General features: G+C 50.2%; 1 protein-coding gene and 1 long non-coding RNA gene across 4 annotated transcripts in view; one reads left to right on the forward strand and one right to left on the reverse strand.

Moving 5' to 3' along the window:
- Positions 1 to 17,863, forward strand: part of Cnnm4 (cyclin and CBS domain divalent metal cation transport mediator 4) — a 39,041-nt gene that overhangs the window by 16,055 nt on the left and 5,123 nt on the right. The window contains exons 2-6 of one of the 3 annotated variants that reach the window (XM_005339592.5): positions 13,467 to 13,610; positions 13,876 to 14,010; positions 14,943 to 15,112; positions 15,290 to 15,386; positions 16,716 to 16,778. In XM_005339592.5, coding sequence (XP_005339649.4) covers positions 13,467 to 13,610; positions 13,876 to 14,010; positions 14,943 to 15,112; positions 15,290 to 15,386; positions 16,716 to 16,778 — 609 coding nt within the window. The remainder of the gene's footprint in view (positions 1 to 13,466; positions 13,611 to 13,875; positions 14,011 to 14,942; positions 15,113 to 15,289; positions 15,387 to 16,715; positions 16,779 to 17,863) is intronic. The other 2 variants (XM_013364878.4, XM_040270759.2) reach the window with 2 other exon arrangements.
- On the reverse strand, positions 7,784 to 17,689 carry LOC144369258 (uncharacterized). Its single transcript, XR_013428730.1, has 2 exons — positions 16,696 to 17,689; positions 7,784 to 14,171 (listed from the first exon to the last, which is right to left on the reverse strand). It is a non-coding gene; the product is annotated as an uncharacterized LOC144369258 (long non-coding RNA).

Consider the following 17,863-nt stretch of genomic DNA (forward strand, 5'->3'; position numbering starts at 1 on the left):
TGGCCCCCTCAGATTCAATTTGTGTGTGTGTGTGTGTGTGTGTGCATGTGCACGTGGTGCTGGGGATCAAGCGCAGGTCCTAGGCATGTGCTCAAACGTGGAGCTACAGCCCAGCCCCTGTAATTCACTGGAACAACTTCCAGAATTTAGGAAGTCTCTGCACTTGGGTTTATGGTGTTGCTTGGAGGGATGCACACGGAGGAGGGTCCTGTACTCAGCTTGTGGGGTTGTGGTGCTGCACCCTCCTCCTATTTCAGGGTGCTCACTGAGCTCTGGGGTCCAGAGTCTCTCATCAGGACCTCATTACATAGGCACGATTGATTGAGTCACTGGCTCAGGTTGACCTTAATCTTTAGTCCTCCCTCTAGGGAGGCAGGGGAGCTTGAAGCCCTAACCCTGTGATCTAGTGCTTGTTTTTGGTGACCAGCCCTCATACTGAAATCCACCTGAGTCATGTCATTAGAATGATAGAGACACTCCTGTCACCCAGGAAATACCAAGGGTTTTTGAAGCTCTTTGCCAGGAACCAGGGTCAAAGATGAAGACCCCCCACCCCTGCCAGCCCCCCGTTAGAACCCAGGGATTCGCACATGCTAGGTTTGCACTCTACCACTCAGCTGCATCCCTAGCCCTTTGGTGTTTTATTTTGAGATAGGGCCTCTTACTAAGTTGCCCAGTCTGGCCTCAAACTTGCGATCTCCTGCCCCAGCCTCCCCACTAGCTGGGATTGTAGGTGTGTGCTACCACGCCTGGCTCAGTATATTCTTTATACCATACAAATATAGAGAAGTAGAATTGGTTTTTATATATGGACCTTGCTATAAATTCACCCAGGAGTTCTAATAATTCTTGGTTTAGATTCTTTTGGGTTTTGTTGCCTATGAATGATGGCAGTTTTATTGACTTACTGCTAACCCTCCTACATCCTGTCTTGCTATTGTGGTTGTGTCACCTGTTAGGACACCTGGGATTGTGCCAAGCCTGTGCTCGAGGGCATCCTCCCCTCACCTCAGCCTTGGGGAGGCTCTCAGCATGGCTCCTTGAGGGCTGGCTGCAGCTTCGTGGCAGAGCGGTGGCCTGGCAGGCTGGCAAGCTGTGGCCCCAGAACCACAGGAAAATAAAACAAAATTTTAAAACCCCTTGTCATTCTGTATGAGTCTGCATTTGTTTTCTAATAGATTTCCTTTATCAGTTGAGGCAATTAATTCCCTTCTGTCTCAAGTTTGCTAAGGGCTTTTTTTTTTGGACTAGTGATTAAACCTAGGGGTGCTTAACCACTCACTGAGCCACATGCCCAGATCTTTTTTAAAATTTGTTATATATGACAGCAGAACCCCAGATCATCTTATATTTTTTTTTACTAGAGGCAGGGTCTCGCTAAATTGCTGAGGCTGGCTTTGAGCTCGCCATCCTTCTGCCTCAGCCTCCCAAGCCCCTAGGGGACAGGCGCCGCCCTGCTATGGGCTGTTAGGCACTGAATTTACCACGATTTTGGTTTTGTTTTTTGTTACTCTTGATTGAATGATTAATCTCCTTTGTTCTGTGAAATGCACTGATTTTGGGGGAAAGTTTTCCATTAGTAATTCTCTTGCCTCCGGTAAACCTCTATGGTGCCAAGCTGGAAGTGCACTGACTTTTGAATGTTCATCTACAGATTTTTTTTGCGTGGTTGGAGTAAACCTGTCTTACTTATGATTTATTATCCTTTTTACACATCACTAGGTTTAATTTGCTAATATCTTTATTTAAAATGTTGGCACCTCATTCATGAGAGAGATAGGTCTGTAATTGTTTTTCCTGCTATTATGAGATGTCATCAGTTTTTTTTTAATAGCAGGAAAAATAATTGTTTAATAATTAAGTCTTTTCCCTTCTTGTAATTAAATCTCTAGGTGAGCAGGTTTGAACATGGCACATAATATTCTGGTCTCTTCTCTCCCCTGCTCCTGTGTCTGACGACCAGCACAGCCTGTCTCATCCCCTCCGCTGCTGCTCTTGTTTTTCTTCATCTTTAGGTTTTGACATGAAGATCTGGAGTGATTTGAATAGTTTGTAAGCATCTAGAAACTGTGTATGATTACCAGGAAGGAACTAGGGTTCACTAAGGGGAAAAAAATGCTAGTTTTCATTTCGTCTGTGTGTGTTGGTGGGGGTTGAGTTCCCAGATTAGTTCAGTGTGCAGGCTAATCCCAGGCTAGATATATCTGGATTTCAGCAAAGTCGATAGCGCAATTTCCTATTAATTCTTTATGACCAGCACGGCACATGTGGGCTCCTTAATGATGGTCCAACTTTTAGATGGATTTGCCTGTAGATTATTAGCAGGTGGCACAAGCAGGTCCAAAGAATGGGTGCTCCACAAGGCAGCCAGGGAGCCAGGAGCCTGTAAGCAGTCAAGCCAAGTCCTGAGGAGGGGGCTGCTGCTGGCTGGGAGGTTTGGGTGGGAGGCGAGAGGGTTGGGTGGGAAGGGCGGAGCAGTTTGCTGGAATCATCCAAGCACTAAAGAAGCTGGTGGTGCTGGTGGATGTCTGGGGCCCTCTCCTGGCCTCCTGAACTTGTTCTATGACCCCTGCCCAAGGACAGGGAGATAGAGTCAAATATATTTATACATAAAAATTTCCATATGGTAAAAAAGGGGGGCAGACACAATCAGATTGGGATTGTGTGTGTATGAGTATAATGAAATGTTTTGAGGCCATTCAATATTTTAAAATACTATTTAGGCTCAATGGTAGAGTATTTGCCTAACATGGGTGAGGCCCTGGGTTCAATCCTACCACCACAAAAGGAAAAGAAACAAAAACTTTTTAGAGGGGAGGGGGGATAGTAGAGAATAGGATAGAGAGCAGAATTCATCAGACACTAGAATGGCAATATGTAAATCAATGGAAATGTAATTGATGTAACTGATGTGATTCAGCAATCTGTATACGGGGTAAAAATGGGAGTTCATAACCCTTTTGAATCAAACTGTGAAATATATCAAATTAGATGTAATGTTTTGAACGACCAACAATAAAAAAAATAAAATAAAATAAAACAAAAAAAACCCAAAACTTTTTAATGATATGGGAAAATAAAAAGAACATAAAATATTTAAAAAGCAGGGTATATCCTAATGGCATGCATCTGTAATCCAGGGACTGACTGTCTTAAAATATAAAAAGATCTGGGGCTGGAGATATGGCTCAAGTGGTAGCGCACTTGCCTGGCATGCACAAGGCACTGGGTTTGATCCTCAGCACCACATAAAAATTAAAAAAAAGATATTGTGTCCACCTAAAACTATAGTAAATATTAAAAAAATATATATATATATATATAAAAAGATCTGGGGATATAGCTCAGTGATAAAGTGTCTATGAGTCCAATCTCCAGTACAAAAAAAAAAAAAAGAAAGAAATGAAGGAATACTATATATATATATACACACACACATACACATACATACATACACACACATATATGTATATATGTTCAACAGTACTTATTTGTAAGTCATATATATATATGAGAGAGAGAGAGAGAGAGAGAGAGAAAACAATATTATGTATGTATGTATTTTTTGGTGCTTGGGGTTGAACCAGGGTCCCACCACCTGCAGTGTGGCAGAATTATAAATGATCTTAGTTTCCTTTTTTCCACTTTTGTTACCAATATCAGAAAAAGAAAAAGTAAAAATTAGTGAGGTGTGAAAATAAAATTGTAAGAAAATTGGAAATTAGCACACTGGATAGTTGAGGATTTAAATGTTTTTTAAAAGATTTGATAATACTATTGTTTTACTTTTTAAAAAGGATCCTTTGAGATACCTACTGAAAAGTGAAATATTTGCAGGTATAATTTGCAGATTCTTAGATAAAATTAGGGCTTTGCTTCAAAATAAGCCAGTGGAGTGAGTGAGTGGGGGTAAATGGGAAACAAGGCCAGTTGTTAATTATTTAAAATAGGTGAGGATGTAATTATGTTATTACTTCTACTTTTACATATGCTAGAATTTTCCATAATAAGAGGTTAAAAAACTCGAGACTGTTGACTAGATGAAAAGGCGTGAGGACCTGTCCCCACTGTGAGGGAGCAGTCTTAGGGTCTGTAATCTGTTTTCTTCAGCTTCGTGATCCCTAGGGTGCTAGAGTGGGCAGGCTGTTTGGACTAGAAGTCCCAGTTCTGTACCCAACCTGATCACCTGCCTGGCCCTGGACATGGCTTCTGTAGGCCTGTGAGGAGAGAGGTCCATATAGGGGCATCTCCTTGGCCCCTCCCGGGAGCATGTTCACCAGGACAGATTGGTAGGCAGGGAGAGGTGGGCAGGACTGGGCACCTACGAGGGTGTTACTAAGCACAGGAGCAGCTGAGACAGGACCATCTAACAGGTCTCTCTACATTGGCCAGGCTGGCCCCAGACTCCTGAGCTCAAGAGACCCTCCTGCCTCAGTCTCTCAAGCAGGTGGAACCATGGGGCTCTTCTAAAGGGTGTTTTCCAAACTTTTAATCATGTACCCCATTAGGAAAAAAAATTTTAGTTTATACCTCCATTCACTCAGTATGTTATACCTGTACTATTAGACTACTGCATATTACAAAACAAACCCACATTTTTTTACACATTTTTAAAATATATATATTTTTAGTTGTAGTTGGACACAATATCTTCTTTTTTTTTTTTTAAAAAGAGAGAGGGAGAGAGAGAAAGAGAGAGAGAATTTTAATATTTATTTTTTAGTTCTCGGCGGACACAACATCTTTGTTGGTATGTGGTGCTGAGGATCGAACCCGGGCCGCACACATGCCAGGCAAGCGCGCTACCGCTTGAGCCACATCCCCAGCCCACAATATCTTCTTAAGTTTTATGTGGTGCTGAGGATCGAACCCAGCGCCCCACACGTGCGAGGTGGTGCTCTACCACTGAGCCACGGCCCCAGCCCCCCCCCTCTTTAAAGTTAATAATGAAATACCCATGTTTAGGGGCTGGGGATGTGGCTCAGGTGGTAGCGCGCTCGCCTGGCATGGGTGCAGCCCGGGTTCGATCCTCAGCACCACATACCAACAAAGATGTTGTGTCCGCCGAGAACTAAAAAATAAATATTTAAAAAAAAAATTCTTTCTCTCTCCCCCCCCCACTCTCTCTTTAAAAAAAAAAAAAAAGGGAAGAAATACCCATGTTTAAATGTCTTGCTAATAGTTATCACTTCATGTCTGCAGCCCAAAGTCTGAACTCTCTCAGAGCACAAAACGCACTGACAATGGATTCATTATTCATGACAGTGGCTGTGAGCCTGTTTCAGACAGTTTCCTTAACAATTGTGGATTTTGGGCCTGCCAGCCCCAACAGGATGGTTAATTGTGTTTCCCAGCTGGGGCTGACAAAGGCCGCCTCTCAGCAGGCTTGGGGTTGCTTGATGGTGCCCCCTCAGCCTGTGTCTGTGCAGGGGTCACATTAACCCGCTGTCTGTCTGGCCAGGGTTCATTTGGCCAGCAGTGGAAGGCTTAGGGAGGGAGGAGTGCAGGCCCCTTCTCCTGAGCCCTCTAGACCGGGACAGGGCCCATTGTCTCCTGTGCAAACAAAAGTAAAACTTGTTTATTTTGGATTAGGAAACAAGTGTAAACAGAGCCTGGGACAAGTGCCCCCTGGGAATCTGCTTTGACAGGTTCCAGGTGGTCCTCACATGTCACATGTGGTGTGGTGTCCTGTCCTGCTGTTTTGTCTTGCTCAGAGTGGCTGGGCAAACTCTTTAGGAGTCCTTATCATTCTGTGTTGATCTTATTTTTTTATTTTTATTTTTTAGGTACTGGGGTTTAACTTGGGTGTGATTACCTCAGAGCTACATCCCAAGTACATTTTATTTTTTTATTTTTAGACAGGGTTTTGCTCAGCTGCCAAGGTTGGACTTGAACATGTGATCCTTCTGCCTCAGCTTCCTGAATTGCTAGAATTACAGGTTTGCGCCTCTGCATACAACTGCCAGACAGGTGCCGCTCTGTGTTCCTGGGACATGGTAGGGGAAAAGACAAGGGCGGAAGATGCATATTACATTTCTTAATTAAAAAGTAAAAATAAAAGTTATATACATATGTATAGTACAGAGATAAATTATTATTACTGTAATATTAGTAGTAGTAGTAGTCATAATAGTAGCAGAACCAGAGATTTAACCCAGGTGTGCTTAATCACTAAGCTACATCCCTAGCCCTTGATTAATTTTTATTTTGAGACAGGCTCTTGCTAAGTTGCTTGGGGCCTCCCTAAGTTGCTGAGGCTGGCCTTGAACTTGAGAACTTCCTGCCTCAGCCTCCTGAGCTGCTGGGATTACAAGCATGTGCCACCATGTCTGGCTTATTATTATTATTTGAAGTTGGGGGTCTTGCTGTATTGCCCAAGCTGGCTCAACTTTTCCTCCTGTGTAGCTGGGACTACAGGTTTGAGCCACCAGATCTAGCCAACAGTAATATATTTATCGTAAAAATGTGGAAATGTTTAGAAAAGTAGAAATGTGGCTCAGTAGTAGAGCACTTGCCTACCATGCATGAGGTGCTGGGTTTGATTCTTAGCGCCACATAAAAATAAACAATAAAGATATGGTGTCCACAGATAAAACTAAAAATTAAATATAAAAAAATAAATGATTAAAAAATGAAAGTCACTGTTACCTCACTTGCCCAAACATGACTATTTTGTATTTTCTTTTAGTAAGTTAGCAGTAAATTATACTGTTTCCTACCCCATGAAAGTGGTATTTGTAATCCTCCCCACCCTCTGTAGGGGCATTGAACTCAGGTGCTCTGCCACTGAACTACATCCCCAACCCTTTTTATTTGGAGACAGGATCTTGCTAAGTTGTCCAGCCTGGCCTTGAACTTGGGATCCTCTGGCCTTAGACTTCCAGTAGCAGGATAACAGGTGTGTGCCATCATACCTGGCAGAAAGTAACATTTTTATCGTCTCTTGATTATAAAAGTAAAAGTTAAAAAAGAGTACATGTTGAGTGCATTAAACAAAAGTGAACAAGATTAGTGATCACTCCATCTGAACTGTTTTGTAACTTGCTTCATATATACCGTGAATCACTGTCTCTCAATAAATTCAGGTCTGAGTCAGCCTTTTTAGTGGCTGTAATATTGTGTTGTAAACTGCATTGGATGGACCCTCCTGGGCACTCCTTGCAAGCTGTTTTAGTGTTAAGGTCACTTCTTAGGAGTAGAAGAAAGAGCTGGGTCTAAGGTCATGTACATTCTACATTCTGACGCACATGGCATATGTATGCCTCAAGAAAAACGTTAGGCTCCTAGCAGTAGAGACTAGTTCTTCCACCAACACAGTTTACCAATCTATTAAATTTTGGCTAGGGGCTGGGGATGTGGCTCAAGCAGTAGCGCGCTCGCCTGGCATGCGTGTGGCTTGGGTTCAATCCTCAGCACCACATACCAACAAAGATGTTGTGTCTGCCAAAAAATAAAACTAAAAAATAAGTATTAAAAAAATTTTGGCTAATGATAGGTTAAAAAACAACATTTTAGCTGGGCACGGTGGCGCACACCTGTAATCCCAGCAGCTCAGGAGGCTGAGGTAGGAGGATTGTGAGTTCAAAGCAAGGTATTAAGCAACTCAATAAAATACAAAATAGGACTGGGGATGCAGCTCAGGGGGTAAGTTCCCCTGAGTTTAATCCCTGGTACCCCGCAAAACAACAACAACAACAAAGCAACAGTTCATTCGAAAAAAATTTATTTCCTTGTTTTTTTAAAATATTTATTTTTTTAGTTGTAGTTGGACACAATAACTTCGTTTTATTTATTTATTTTTATGTGGTGTTGGGAATCGAACCCAGGTCCTTGCACATGCTAGGCGAGCGCTCTACCCCTGAGCCACAACCTCAGCCCTTCCTTGGATTTAATTTATAATTATTTGTAATTAAGCTGGTAGCTTTCCTACTTCATTTATAGAGGCTTGTTTAAAACAGTGCTGCTTGCCACTTAGTCCATTGCCTTTCATTGAATAATCTCTTTATTTCCTCTAGACTCAAAATGCCAGATTTATTCCATACAGTATTCCCAGTATGATGGAGTTCGTTTCTGAACGCTTTCATTGTTCTCTCCGGTACTGCGCTGTTTCGTCACTATGGTCTTATAATACGTTTTACTTTGTATTAAAATCAAGGGGGCAGTGTGGTGGCATTCACCTGAGGTGCCAGCTATTCAGGAGGCTGAGGCAGAAGGACACTTGAGCCCAGGGGTTGGAGGCCCACCTGGGCAACAGAGACTCCACCTCAAAAGTAAATTAAGTGAAATAAAGTGAAAGTCCTCCTCAGTACTCTTTTAAGTTGCATCTTGACTCAATGGTCCCCGTCCTGGTCCTCCCAGGCACCCCTCCGGGGTAAGTGTCCCACCCCTGGGTGGCGGAGTGCTGCAGCCACAGGGAGGTCTGCAGCCCTGCTGTGCCCTTCCAGGCTTTGGGAGTCTGTGGCAGTCTGGGCCGCCTGCCGTGCCTTTGCGCCTCCTCTTCTCTGGAGCTCGTGGGTGTTGCTTGCCTGCCAGGCTGCTGCAGCCTCCTGGGCTCCAGGCCTTGGCCTAGTCTGACTGTCCTGACCAGCAGCTGCCTCCCCGGGAGAGAGGGAGCCAGGGGGACGAGCTCTGCCAGGATTTTGGGTGAACCTGCCCAAGGCCGGAAGCCAGGGGGCTGGTCTCACTCGGGCTGGCTCCTTTCCTACCCTGGTTCTTGCTGGGATGGGCTGCTGCCCCCCTGCAGGTTGAGGTCAGCACTAATAATAGCCGGCTTAATCCTGCCCAGGTCTGGGTGAAGGCCAGGAAACCAGAGTGCCCCGCCATCTGTAGATGCCGACCATGGCCCTCCCATGGGGGGACCTGGGAGCCCAGGGCCTGTCCTGGGAACCTGGGACTGGAACTTGCTGGGAGACCCAGCAAGGAAGCCACCGAGGACACCCTCTCAGGTGCTAGGACCCTTGTCCTGTCTGGACCCTGTTGTACCCCACGGGAAAGGCAGCTGGAGCTGGTGAGTGGAGACCCCTGTAGGGCCCTTGTGGACTTTGAAACCCAGCACATGGTGATGTGTTTCCTTATGGTCTTTGAGGAACTGTAAAAAACATTTTATGGGAGGGAGGAGGACATGGAGTTTGATAAAATAAGCATCGCACAGGGTGGGGGCTGGGCTTTCTGGGCCCGGAGCCTTCCTTTCTGTCTCCAGCGAGGGTGGGGAGCACCTGGACCCCCCTTAGCCTGAGGCACAAGTGCTGTGTGAGGAAGCCATGGGGTCAGGCTGGGCAGTGAGGGCTGGCAGGGGCACCCAGGGCAATGTGTGCAGGAGGATGAAGAGGTGACGTGGGAAGGCAGGAGAGGAGGGGCTGCTGGGGACTCAGGGCAGCCAGTCACTCCTTGCCCTGATTCGTGACCTGACCCTGTGGGAAGAGGCTGCTGGCCAGCAGGTTTCTGGAGGCTTCACCTGTAGCTCTTGGACTAGGGAGGGAACAGTCCTATTTGGCTACTTCTGGACAAAGGACAGCAAAGGGTGGAGTGGACGAGCATGCCAGGCGAGGCCTGGAGGAGACGCTGGGCAGCCAGGGCTCCAGGTGCCTCCTCTCTGGGGTCCCGCTCGCCCAGGCTCCCCTCTGGAGCAGTGCTTGCATGTAGGAAGGGCAGGAAGCCGAAGGCCCAGGGAAGCAGCATTAGAGTGGTTTTGAAATTGCTTGTAATGTATGGTTTCTTTCTGATTACAAAATCGTGTACTTGATTATGGAAAGTTTGGAATTTCTATATAGGAAAATATAAAAAAAGAAAATAGCCATCCTTGGTTTCTCAGATGGTTAGATTGTGCCATGGGAAATCACTGTTTTTGGTTAAAAAAAAAAAAAATCAAAATGTCAACAATTGCCCAGTGTGGTGGTGCACACCTGTAATCCCAGTGGCTCAGGAGGCTGAGGCAGGAGGATCATGAGTTCAAGGCCAGCCTTAGCAAAAGTGAGGTACTAAGCAACTCAGTGAGACCCTGTCTCTAAAAAAATACAAGATTGGGCTGGGGATGTGGCTCAGTGGTTAAGGGCCCCTGAGGTCAATCCCCAGAACCACCCATGCCCCCCAAAAGTCAACAATATCATATGGTTCAGCCAGATAACTATGGTTTTTGCTGTTTCCTTAGTTTCTACTTTGGGGAAAAAAAAAGTAGAATTTTGGCTCCAGAAGTGTTATTTAAATTTCCATGCTCCATTGGTCACCCCAGCCACCCTCAAAATCTGGTAATCCAGTGGAATGGACAGCACTAGTAAAATGAGGGAGCTCAATGAAATAAAATTTTGTGTAAGAATCTATAAATGACAATCATAAATTCAAGGTCTAAGTTGATTTACTTAAAAAAACCAACCAACCATGGGGAGGGGGCAGTGCCAGGGCTGGACATGCCCGTGAGCGCTCTGCACCATGCTCCCTCGCCACCCCCTTGCTGCCCCGTAGTTTAAATGCTAAGTCAGCAGTGGTTCTAAAGCAGAGACACTTCTAAATTGCTGAAATCCAGAGTGTTTCTGTCTCCAGTCTGCACCCCTTTGTCTTCCTTCACTGGCTGAAGAACATAGAGGGTGGGGGGGGTCCCTGAGCTTTCTCCTGGTGGTGTTAGGTTCAAGGCTCAGTCCCCAGTTGCAATGAGGAGTCTGGGGACACAGGAGGCGCAGGCCTGTGCAGACTTCTGGGGTGTCTTGACATAAGCTTGTATTTAAATCATGAGGCAAGAACGAGGTGCGCGGTCTGAGCCCCAGGACCCTTCGGCAGTAAGGGATCAGGGAGAAGGAGCTGCTCAGGAACCATGTGTCCTGGTTGCCAAGTGGGTGGAGAGGTTTACAGGAGGCGGGAGGTCACCTGAGAAGGAGACAGAGCCATTGGAGGTCATCGGTGACCTTGACAGGAGGTTCTCTGGCCAAGGAAGAGGAAGGTTCTTCCAGGACAAAAAGATGTCCCCTCTGGGTAGACAAATTAGAAAAGACAACCAGCTGAGGGCCCCCGGCTGGCCCAGGAGAAACTGCAGACTGGCCCCTTAGCCAGGAACCCTTGTGAGGGGCCCAGCTGACCAGCTACCAGTAGCACCAGTGCTGGAAGCACCGAGCACAGAGCAGGGCCAAACTGTGCCTGGTGCCCAGGGTGCACACTTAGGAGGTTCCTGTTACATGTGTGGCAGCCACCAGCGGGGGCCTCTCATAGCGGCAGATCCAAAACCCAGGAAGGGCCCAGAGAAGGCTAGAGGGCTGGTGTGGCTGGCTGTGTCTGGAGTTAGCTCCTTCCACCCCAGTGGGCATTTATGTCCACCCAGGGGAAACTGCTGGCCTTCCCCTGGGCCTCGGTGCAAGTGACTGTGTGTTGGTGAGACTTGGTGCCTGGAGGGCAGCTCTGTGTTTCAGGGAGGAAGACCTGTTCCTGCTATTCCTGAAGCCGTACCCCATTCCCAGGGGCTAACACTGTGGCAGCCGGAGGCCCAGAGGGTCCTCATCCACCCTAAAGATGGCAGCACTTTCTCTTTGTCCCTTAAGTTTTTTTGTTTTTTGTCTTTCTCTGTGTGTGTGTGTGTGTGTGTGTGTGTGTGTGTGTGTGTGTGTGTGTGGTGCTGGGGATGAGCCCAGGGCCACTAGATTGCTAGGCACGTGCTCTCCATTGAGCTGTACCCCGCTCTGGTCTTTTTTCAATGATAAAAGTGAAGCATGTTGCTGGGCGTGGTGGCGCACCCCTGTAATCCCAGCAGCTGTGGAGTCTGAGGCAGGAGGATTGTGAGTTCAAAGCCTGCCTGGCCAACTTAGTGAAGCCCTAAACAATTTAGGGAGACCCTGACTCAAAATAGAAAAAATTAAAAGGACTGGGGATGTGGCCCAGTGGTAAAGTCCCTCTGGGTTAAGTCCTTGATACCACCAAAAAAAAAAAAGTGAGGCATGGGCCTGTCAGATAGAATGGTACAGAAAGGTTCAGAGAAAGGGGTAATAGGGCTCTACCCACAAAGGTCCTCCAGGGGGCACCCTGTCACTGCCTCCAGGTGTCTCTGGTCCCGCTTAAGCCCCCTAGCTCCTTTGCTCCTATGCAGCTGGGTGGCACTGTGTCCCGAGACTTGTACTCTGGGGGCACAGCTGGGGTTTCTTCCATCCAGCTCCCCCACATTCGCCCTAAAGCAGGGCCCCTGCCAGGATGGGCCTCGTGGCTTTCAATTTAGGAGGTTTTGGTTTTGGAGGGGGTTGCCGTGAGCCCCCTTTGGTGTCCTCGTGCTTTTGTGATAGTCATATCTCTGTGGGACAAATTCCTAAAAGGGGAATTCCAAAATCCAAGGGAGAGACCCTTAATTTTGAGGCGTGCTGCCCTGTTAGCCTCCTGTGCACTCTTGTCCTCTAGCTGGAGTGGGTGAGGCCTGTTGTAGCCCACCCCCAGCACTGGCATGACCAATAAGCTTTTTGGGGACTGCCATCTTAGAAGGTGCTAAAGCTATCTTCTTTAATTCGTTTCCATCTGGTGACGTAGTTTATCTGGCTGCCCAGGTGCCCTCCCTAGGGGACACTCCAGTGTCCTGCCTCCAGTAGGTGCAAAGACACAGGTGACGGATGCCGGAGTGTGGCCCTGCACTCTTGTGCTTGTTGGCTTATCTCTGGGAAGACACCAGGGACTTCATGATGCGTCTAGTCCTGATGGTTCTGTCCAGCACGGTACTGAAAGTCTCCGTGCATATCTTGGTGACGGTCATGTGTGGGGACAACTTCCAGAAGCAGCGTTCCCCTGGGGCATGCAGGGACCCGAGTTCACAGGTCCCTAGGGCTTTCCCTGGAGGCTATCAAAACACTTCCATGTCTAGAGTTGGGCCAAGCCCTTCTTGGTGTCCCCCTATAGTCACTTGCTGGGTCTGGGGACACAGAGCAGGACAGATGCTCCAGAAGAGCCCAGGAAGCCCTGACACCTCCAGAGCCTCCACAGAGCTACCCCACCTGCCTCCCAGCTCCCTTGCTCCTGGTGGAAGGGAAGGCCTCGGGCTCCTGCTGGCTCACCTGCTGAGGAGCCAGAGGAGCGTCTTGGCGTGGGACAGTTTAACACCCTGTGTCCATGCAGGGCGAACAGCAGTGGGCCTCCAAGGCCCTGGGGCGTGGGCAGCATCAGACCATCTGTCCAGCTGGCACACATGCCTCCACTGTCTCCCTGTGCACTCCCAGTGTGGGTCTGTCCCCTCTGGAGACCCAGGAGCTCTGGGAAACGGCCCCAAGCAGCCTTGTCACTTTCAGCCCCTGTCAACACATGATCCTTAGTGCAAGGCCTTTAGGTCACTTTGGGGCTTCCTTTTCATGAAAGCAGTATGCCTGCCACAGAATCGTCAGGAAATACAGAAAAGGAGGGGGCCACCGGTGACGCCTCCCCAGCGACTCACGGCCCTGAGTGTTGACATTTTTGTTGGAGAAGTCTCATGCCTGGTCCCTGTGCTGGTCTGACTCAGTGCACTGTCCCCACAGGGAAGTCCCACCTGGCCATCGTGCAGAAGGTGAACAATGAGGGCGAGGGCGACCCCTTCTATGAGGTGCTGGGCCTGGTCACCCTGGAGGATGTCATCGAAGAGATCATCAAGTCCGAGATCCTGGACGAGTCGGACATGTACAGTGAGTCCAGCACTCTCCACAGGCCCAGAGGCCCTTCACTGCTTGAGTCTGGAATCGTGCCCCTGGGGAAGGCGGAGTGCGGGTACAGGGTGGCCCCGGTCACCAGGCTCCCTGCTGGTGGGGTGAGCTGGGAGCGCCTGCTGAGCACACGGAGGAGGCCACCTTGGCTCCTTCTGGCCAGAGGGAGCGGGAGCTGGGGTCGGGCTCCAGTCTTTTTCAGGTCCTCAAGGGATAGCAACCTCAGTTCTAGATCTTTCCCTTGCAGCTGACAACCGAAGCCGGAAACGGGTGTCTGCAAAGAACAAGCGTGATTTCTCCGCCTTCAAGGATGCTGACAATGAACTCAAAGTCAAGATCTCTCCTCAGCTGCTTCTGGCTGCCCATCGCTTCCTGGCCACAGGTAGGAGCAGGAGGCCCTTCCTTTGTTGGTGGAGTTAGTTACTGGAAGGGGGCTGTGGTGGGTGCAGAGTCAACACAGCTGCTTTGGGAAGGCCATCCCTGGGACTCTCCTGCAGTCTGCTTGCTGTCCCTGGGCTGCTACTGCAAACTTCTACAGAAGGCCTGGGGGAGTTTTGAAAATAAGTGGTGAGAGAGGAACTCCTTAGGCGCTCACCTGGGTGCCCCCAGCCCACTGAGGCTTGTGGAGAGGTAAGGAAAAGGGACCCTTGCACTGGCAGTGGGTCCTCTGGGTGCAGCCCACACCCCTGGCGCTGCTACTCTGCACTGAGAAGCCTGCTGTAGCTCTCTTCCCCTCTTCCCTGCCCTCACCTCTGTGTGTACTGGTTCCCACAGGAATTATCTCTAGATCAGTGACATTTCTCTCTTCTGACCCCTGATTCAAAGCTCCCATGGGGACCCAGGTGACAGTTTAGAAAAAACCTGCCTACTGCATCCCCTCTCCCCCAGTCCACCTTCCTTCCTAGCCCTCACTTGCTAAGAGTGCCATGAGTCCTTCTCCTTTGTTTTCATAGGAGCTCTTCCTAAGCACTGGCCACAGGCCAGGACTGTGTGAGAGTGGTCTGTGCGTGTTAGCCCACTAACCTGCAGCACCCTGTGAAGTTTTTATCCTCATTTTACAGATGAGGAACCTGAGACTTGGGTTAAGTCATTTGCCCAAGGTCACAGGCTCTTAGTACAGAAGCCTCACTTGGAGGCCCGGAAGGCTGACAGTCTTGGGGTCTCAGCAGGGAAGTCAGGTGCACACCCTTCCTGGGAGGTGTGGCCTGAAGGAAGAGCTCAGTGGGGCGGAGCCATCCCAGGCCAATGAGCTGCTGCAGTGCAGCAGTGGCCCAGCCCCAAGCCTCGAGTGAAGTCTCCTCTCTTCTCCCACAGAGGTGCCCCAGTTCAGTCCCTCTCTGATATCAGAGAAGATTCTGCTGCGGTTGCTCAAGTACCCAGATGTCATCCAGGAGCTCAAGTTTGATGAGCACAACAAGTACTACGCCCGCCACTACTTGTATACCCGGAACAAGCCGGCCGACTACTTCATCCTCATCCTGCAGGTGAGCACTGCCGCCCTGGACCCAGGCTGCCTGCCCACACCACTCTGCCAAGATGCTGGGGATGCGCAGCCCGCCCTTGACTTCCACATGCCCCGCATTGTCCTCTGTCCCACCCAGTCCTCTGTCCCACCCAGTCCTCATTCCCCTCTGTTGTAACACTGACCCGTGTTCATGCAGGGGAAGGTGGAGGTGGAGGCAGGCAAGGAGAACATGAAGTTTGAGACAGGCGCCTTCTCCTACTATGGGACCATGGCCCTGTCCTGGGTCCCCTCTGGTGAGTCACTGGGCTGGGGCTGGGTTGTCCTCCTGCTCACGGGAACCAAGTGCAGATGACTTGGGAGGGGAGGCTTCTGGGGCCTAGACGAGGTGGTCTGGGGAATAGAGCGGTGTGCACCCTTGGAGGCCCGGGGAAGAGATGAGAGGGTTTGGAGCAAAGGCCTGGGGGCAGCGGAGGCAGCGGTGCCGAGGTGTAAGACCAGCCTGCCTTGGGAGAGGGCCATGAGGATGCATCGGGAGCCCATAGAGCTGCAGGTATTTGGCTCTGACAGGAAGTGGGAAGCAGTCAGTGGCCTTCGATGTGGGGAGCACGATGAAATTAGAGTGGACTGGCATGGTGAGCTGGCCCGGGCCCCCACTGACCATCACAGCAGGCACAGGGTGGGAGGCAAGTTGAAGTGAGGACGGGGATGGGGAGTGGGTGTCCAGAGTTCCTGTCAGTCACCAGACCAGCCTATTGTGAGGTGGGTGCTGGTGAACTTGGCTTTTCAGGGGCTCAGCCTCTGCCTTTTGGTCAGGGTTGGTTCTGATGGAATAAAGGGATTTAGGGACTGAGAAAAGGGGATGCACCCCCTCAAAGACAGTTACGATCTAAGAAGAGCCTCTTCAGTGTCCTTAGCTTCTCTGATTCTGGGTGACTCAGACTTTTCTGCCTGAAGGCCGAGTGGCTCTGGTGGGCGCCTGGCGCTGTAGGTGAAGCCCGCATCTCACCCTGCTCCTCCACCCTCCTGCCATGGAGGCTCTTGCAGGCCGAGAGCAGAACCTGTTGGTGCTGGAACAGGCAGGCTCCTGGAGAACTTCTGTGCTGGCCTGTCACTGTCCTTAGACATTCAGGACCCTGTGCGGGGGCCAGAACACACCTGACTGCCAACATGCAGCTCAGCCCGTTTCCTCTGCCCCCCACCGGGATGAGCCAGGGCACTGCAGGGTCCTGGGGGTGAGAGACAGGGGGCTCCTGAGCTGGGCTCTGGAGCAGGTGGGCTCACCCACATGCCTCAGGCTGCTCTCTGCAGCTCAGCTTGGCCAAGCAGCCAGGCCAGTGAGCAGGGCAGCAGGCCTGTGAGCCCTTCCCAATGCTGCTGGAGGCCACACAGCTCCCATTTGGAGTGACCAGGAGGGAGGGGAAATGGCTGTCAGCACACTGGGCCAGCTCTGCCTCTGCTCAGGGCTCCTTGGTCTTCCTGGAGCACCCCTCCTGTCAGAGCCCTCCCACCCTGCCCAGAGCAGACTGGCTCCTGTCGGGTCTGCCTCTCTGTCCTATTCCTGTGGCTCTGTGTCCTGCCTCCTGACCCTGCAAGGTCACTGACCTCCTCTTCTCTTGCTCCAGTTCCTTCCACCCAGGCCGGGTGTCCGCTTGGCAAGCGGAACTCGCTGCTGTCCTGGCTCTCAGGTAACGCAGCATGCGAGGAGTTCACACTGCCACCTGTCGTCCAAGCTGCGCACTGCACCCACATTAACCCTGCCCCCAGGCACCTGGGCATTCCACCGGGACACACTTGGTGGCCAGCTGGGTCCTTCCTCTGGTTGGCCTAGTGTCCAGTTTCTAGATGGCTTTGCCTCAGTCCTGAAAGGGTCCCTTAGTCCTTGAGAAGGCACCCCAAAAAACCCTTGGCCAAGCCAAGGTGTACTGTCTGGAGGGGATGAGTCCAGCCGCTTGGCACCCTGCTCCAGGCTGCTCACAAGCCCCACAGGATGACGTTATCTTTTCACCTGAGACACTTCCCGCCCACCCTCACGCCTGCCACTTGGTGCTCAGGTCTGTCACCTGCTGGCCATGCCCTCAGGCCAGGCAGCAGCAGGCATGGGCAGGAGCCCCATTGTGCTAGTCCTGGACACTCAGGAGGTGGGAGCAACACTGCCCACTGTGAGGAGCTGCCAGGAGCAGGAAGCGACAGTCCATCTAGTTAGAGCTTGGTGGCTTCTGTTTTTTCTCTCCTATAAACTGGGATATTTGAGTCAGAAGTACTTAGGGAAAGGCCTGGTGCTGTGTTGTGCCTGGCCTCAGCTCTGTCCCACCCGACACGTCCCCCAGGAACAGCGGGGCCTGACATGGTGAGGCCGAGGCTGCTGGGCCCCGTGTGCACCAGGGGCTGGGGGCACCTGAGGGTTCTATCGGGGCTGGAACCCATGGTCATGGGCATGTTTGAGCTCCTTGGGCCCTGACATACTGAACCCCATTACCTGTAAGCTGTCCCCATCTGACAGGAGTACAGATGAGTTTTTCTCTTCAGTGCTTCAGTGTGCGCTGTGCTGCTTTGACCCTTTGTTTGTCTAAAAATACAAAGGTGACCTGGAAGAAGCCACTTGCTAGCCCCCGTGTGACTCCAGCCCTCTCCCTCCTCACTTGCTGCTCCCCGAGTGTGCGAGTGTGCGGGTGCATGCAGGGTGTGACCTCGCATTGCTTCTGCCTCTGGGAGCAGGGGTGCCTTTCTGGAAGGTACTTTGTCATGGAGCAGGGCTAGCATCACCCGTTCA

Source organism: Ictidomys tridecemlineatus, chromosome 12 (genome assembly GCF_052094955.1).
Source record: "Ictidomys tridecemlineatus isolate mIctTri1 chromosome 12, mIctTri1.hap1, whole genome shotgun sequence".
In the NCBI taxonomy this organism is placed as follows: Eukaryota; Metazoa; Chordata; class Mammalia; order Rodentia; family Sciuridae; genus Ictidomys; species Ictidomys tridecemlineatus.